The 5,209-nt window shown below is 52.9% G+C and overlaps 1 protein-coding gene across 1 annotated transcript; it reads right to left on the bottom strand.

Moving 5' to 3' along the window:
• Positions 1–1,947: 1,947 nt before the first annotated feature.
• LOC115871644 (cytochrome c oxidase subunit 7C, mitochondrial-like) lies at positions 1,948–2,130 on the bottom strand. The gene has a single exon (XM_045296300.1). The coding sequence runs from the start codon at positions 2,107–2,109 to the stop codon at positions 1,948–1,950; it is 162 nt and encodes a 53-aa protein (XP_045152235.1). The 5' UTR covers positions 2,110–2,130.
• Between the last annotated feature and the right edge of the window lie 3,079 nt (positions 2,131–5,209).

The following is a 5,209-nucleotide window of genomic DNA, read 5'->3' as shown; positions in this document are numbered from 1 at the left end:
TGAGGAGCTGATACCCAGGACTTAGGTGGAGAGCAAATGTTTTGAGAATGATGAGGGCAATGAATGTACAAATGTGCTTTACACAATTGATGTATGGATGGATTGTGATGAGTTGTATGAGCCCCTAATAAAACAATTGAAAAAAACACACAAAACAATAAGAACAAGCAAAAAAATAAAATAAAAATTTGATGCTATGAAAGAAAAGGGTTGAGTTACATCTGTGGTTTTCAAGCAGGAACAATTGTGTTCTCTCTCTCCTACCTAACCCCAGGGAATGTTTGGTAATGTCTGGAGAATTTTCAGTTGCCATATTTGAGGGAAGGGGGTTGTTACAAGAATCTTGTGGTTAAGAGACCAGGAACACACTACCATGAACAGGCCAGTGCCCCAAACAAGGAATTATCAGGCCTGGATGTGAACAGGGCTGTCATGGAGAAATTCAGAGCCAGGCAATTGTAGTGCTGACACCTCATTTAGGTTGGTGTCAAAGAAGGGGGAGCCCTGGTGGTGCTGTGACCACATGCAGGATTTTTACCCCAAAGATCAGCAGGTAGAGGCCCCGGTATGGTCAGGGGGAGTCAGACTTCATCTAGGGCAAGGGGGTTTTCTGGTTGAGGTGTGACATTTAGGCTAAGCTTTGACAGGGGTGGTAAACAACTGACAAGAGGCAAGTAGAGAAGCATCCCAGCCAGAGGAGGGCACTGATGGGCAAACAACAGTAAAACATGAAATACATTGGGGCATTGTGTACATATGTACAGAGGGGAACAAGGTCTTTCATATGTAACTTTTACACGTTGTTCGAATTTTTTGAAAACTCACTTTAAAAAAAATTAGAAATGGAAGAAGAAAAATCACAAAGAGCAGAGAGCTTTTTACAAAATAAGGTAACTTTCAGTGAGGAAGCATCACCAGGTTCAGCCTGCCCTGGTGGACTGAATGTAAGGCCTCTGCATGTACACGTAGAGGGTGGGGCAGAAAGGGGCAACCAATTACAGGGATCTCCATATAACCTCCTCCCTGGGGGGATAGACCACAGAAAAGTGGGTGAAGGGAGACGTCGGACAGGGCAAGATATGACAAAATAATAATCTATAAATTATCAAGGGTTCATGAGGGAGGGGGGAGCGGGGAGGGAGGGGGAAAATGAGAGCTGATGCCAGGGGCTTACGTGGAGAGCAAATGTTTTGAGGATGATGAGGGCAATGAATGCAGAAATGTGCTTTACACAATGGATGGATGTATGGATTGTGAGTTGTATGAGCCCCCAATAAAATGATTGAAAAAAACAATAAGTAGGTAAAGTCGGTAGCTCAACGAGTTCATTTTGCTGGCTCCTTAAGTCCAAATTCTCCCTAGGGAAAGAGAAGTGACAAGTGGGTGACAGAGCAGAAAGCCGCTCTGGGGGGAAGTGTTTTTGTTCCGTGTCACCAAGTCAGTTCCCGCCCAGTGACCTCATGCAGGCCAGAATGCACCACTCCGGCTCCCGCAGCATCCTCACACGTGCTTCCTATGCTGGAGCTCCTTTGGAGCCGCGGTGTCGATCCAGCTCCTTGGAGAGGGTCTTCTTTTCTGCCGCCCCCCTCCTTTACCAATGATGCCCTTCTCTAGGGATGTCTCTTCTGAGAACACGTCCAAAGTAGGTCGGACACAGTCTTGCCATCTTTGCCTCTAAAGAGCACCCTGTCCATACTTTTCCCAAGGCAGATCCGTTTGTCTGCCTAGCAGCCCTGGCTCAGTTCAATACTCTTCTCCAGCGCCACACTCCAAACACTCTTTCTTTCTTTTTTTCGTGTATTAAGTTTATTTACAAACATAACCAGTATGCTATTAAGTTCAGCAGAGCTTGATGCAATTTTCAGAGGTTGGACTTCATACAATGTTCTTCTCATCTGTTTCACAGATGAATTTAAGCATCCTATTTCTGAAGCAGTTGGTGTCTTACTATAAAGGTGCAGCAAATCCAGACCCAAAGAACATGGTCATCATAACCAGTAACCGCCACTTGTTTTCCACAGAAAATGGCAAATTCTTCCCAGGGCCCTCCTCATAGTGGCTCCTCCGGACCACAGAGGTGGTAAACCTCCGGATGCTCTGCTCCAACATGGCGCTTTGGAGGCTCCGCGAAACTCAGAGAGAGAGACCACAGAAGAAATGGTGTTACCAGTTCCTGCTCTCGACCTTCCAGGCTCTTCTTTCATAGGCATGAGGCCATCGGACATCCCATCGCTGGGGTCAGCCACAGCATAGTTCTCAAAGCAACATGCTGCTTTTCAATACTCTAAAGAGGTCTTGTGGAGCAAATTTGCCTAATACGGGTGAAGTGAAGGCTAGGAGAAAAGTGATTTAACAAAAAGAAAAAAGTAACAGCACTTGTTAAGTTACTCCTGTAAATTACAGAATAATCCTGATGCAGTTGATAAAATCACCAGGAGATGATTATAGCGCAGCTTCAGGCCCTTGGTAAGGCCAGCATCTCCTAAGGCAGCCCAAGATCCCCTGGTATGAAATGGAAAGAGATTATTATAGAACGATTGTGTGGGGTTGGAGTCCAGTAGTGTGCATAGTTCATAAAAATATCTGCCTCCCAGAGACTAGAAGCAAACGGGATCCCATGAATGCATGAGTCATCATTCCTCCACCCAGTGCCCGGGAGACCATACTTCCCCAGTAACCCAGTTACCGGATAGATAGGTGAATGCAAAATATACATTCTCCAACCGTTTGAACCCCCTGGCTCCAGCAACAACAGAAGTGGCAATTTACCCATTTCTTCCCTTGTCACTCCAGGATTTTCTCTAACAAAATATATTTTCTGGCTCATTTTACTTGCCTTTCTAAATTTGAGTTTCTGCCTTGGAAGTGTTTGTAGGCTGTGAAAAGCAACTTAACTTTACAGAACTGTTTCTTTTCGTGACCTTGAGGCAACTCTAGAAGCTAAGACACCAAGTGGAATTGTGTGTCGGGAAGGGGGTGGTGTAATACAACATGCACCAGCACCTCCTCCAGCATCCCTCTTGTTAGCTGGACCCTTGGGCAAGTGCGCCATGGACTGAACATTCATTGTAGCACAGCAAATAATAAGTCACGCACGTGAACCCACATAACCTTCATGGAAGCCATTTATAGAAAGGTCCTGAGAAATTGAGACTCAGACTCGTGAAACTTCAGGGCAGGAAATAAATAATAAACATATCCTCAGCAATTGCTATAATTCAAACTTTGGGGGGGCTGTTCTTTCCAGTGTTGCCCAGATCTCAGGCACTTCCTCCCCACAACCTCACCACAACCCCACAAACCCTACCAACAACCCCAAACTCCAGCTAAGTTTAGGACCAGATTTAGGAGGGTGGGGGAGCAAGTTAAGGCTTTCCGGAACACACAGGGGCAGTTCTGCCCGGTCCTGTAGGGTCGCTGTGGGTCAGAATCAATGTAGGAGGCAGTGGGTTTGGCTTTTAGGAGGTGGGAAGGGTTAGAAGGGTCGGTAGGCGGGGGCAAGGACACACAAAAAGGCTTTAGCTCCAACTCAGAATTGTGCTGTTGTGTTCCGGTTTGAAGTATCTCACCAGTTTTTGCCGGATTTGTTCGAGCAAAAGGTGTGCTTTTGCCGGATCAAACTGGACTTTAAAGCGAGTTTAAAGCGTGACTTTACCTCCTCGCAGATTGAAGGAGGCATTTGATTCTCCCCGATCCTCCCCCTTCCCCTGTAAAGTCTGCACATAAACTCGTTGCAACGCTCGTAGCACCCAGCCAAGTGCACTTAGCTGAAGCTATCTGCGTGCCCAGTGAGAGCCACCGCGGGGCCAAGGGTGACGCCGGGGAAGAAGGAAGCCTTGTCGTCTGCGGGGGGCCGGGCCGCCGGCGTGTGTGGCGGCTCCGCGTCCGAACCGCCAGAGCAGCTTTCGAAGTTGGCCAACAAAGCGTCTCCCGAGCAACCGCCGGGCCCCAGACGCCGCTCCGCCCGCCCGGCTCCTCCTCCCGCCGGCGCCGAGCCACCAATCCCCGCCACGCAAGGGCCCTTCAAACGGGCCTGCGGCGGCCGCTAACGGGCGGCCCGGCCCGCGGCCGTCCTGCCCCCGCGCGCGGCCGCTTCCGGTCTCCTGGTCTCAGGGCCGCCGCCGCCCCGAACACGCGCCCGCGGGCTGTGTCCCAGGCCGGCGGCCCAACACCACCGTCAAGTGCCTGCCGCCTTAAAGTGACGCTTTCCTCCGTGCTTGGGTCACCTCAGGTCCTGTAACGGGAAAATCCCCGAGCCTGGTACACGCGGGCCTTACCCACGTGTGCGTGTGTGTGCGCGCGCGGGGGAGCGCCAGCTTCAGTCTCCAGAGGAATTCCTAAATGGGATTCCCAAATCCAGTCCGTCCCTTCCCGGCGCTCCCCCGTCGGACCCGATCGCGTTTCCACGCGCCTTCCACGGCGGGTGACAGGTTGCCACGGCACAGCCGAGCCGGGGCCCGGCCCCGCGCTGACGTCGGCGCGACCTGATTTGCGTTTTGGGTTTTTTTTTTTTTTTGAAGCTTAGGGAAAGTCTAGCTGTGACATGTGACAGTTGCTTTGCTTCAAAACAACGGCGCCCACACGCGCCCTCCAGACCGCGGGGGCGGGGAGGGCCCCTCAGCACCCACCTGGCTTTGGGGAAAGGGTCAGTTCATCACCGAACCCCTGACGGGGGCCTCCCACGTCTCACAGGAACGTGTGTGCACTTCGGTTTGAAATGCGGACGGGGAGGCCCGGGGTCCCAAAGGAGGGCCTGTCCACCGGGGCGGACGCGCAGCCTGTGCGTGGTCGTCTCTCTCCCGTCAAGGCGGGGTGCGGTGCCCGCCCGGAGTCACGGCGGGGGGACGGGCATGTGAGCATGACCAGTGTCTGCACCCCAGCGGATTTCGAAAGCGCCCTGCCACCCAGCCCGGAACTCGCAGCCGGAGCCGCGGGCGGTGCTGCGTCGCACCCCCTAAGTCCCCGCGAAGGGTGCGCCGAGGCCCGCCCGCCCGCGCGCGCGGTCCGGGCAGCCGCTGCCGCTGGAAAAAGTTGGTTCTTCTCCGCACTACTTTCCCTCCGGCGCCCCGCCCCTCGGGCAGGGAGCGGCCGGCGGCTCCCGCGGCGGGCGCCGGGACCGCGTGGTCCGGTGCAGCTGTCCACCCCTGGAGCGGCCGTTGGGGCTTCCCGCGGGTGGAGGAGGGGCTGGGCGACCCCCTCGGGACGCACC

Source organism: Echinops telfairi, unplaced genomic scaffold, assembly GCF_000313985.2.
Source record: "Echinops telfairi isolate 266 unplaced genomic scaffold, ASM31398v2 ScPeMD7_7400;HRSCAF=8409, whole genome shotgun sequence".
Taxonomy (NCBI): domain Eukaryota; kingdom Metazoa; phylum Chordata; class Mammalia; order Afrosoricida; family Tenrecidae; genus Echinops; species Echinops telfairi.
Note: the sequence above shows the minus strand (reverse complement) of the source record. Positions and strands in the feature narration are given on the sequence as shown.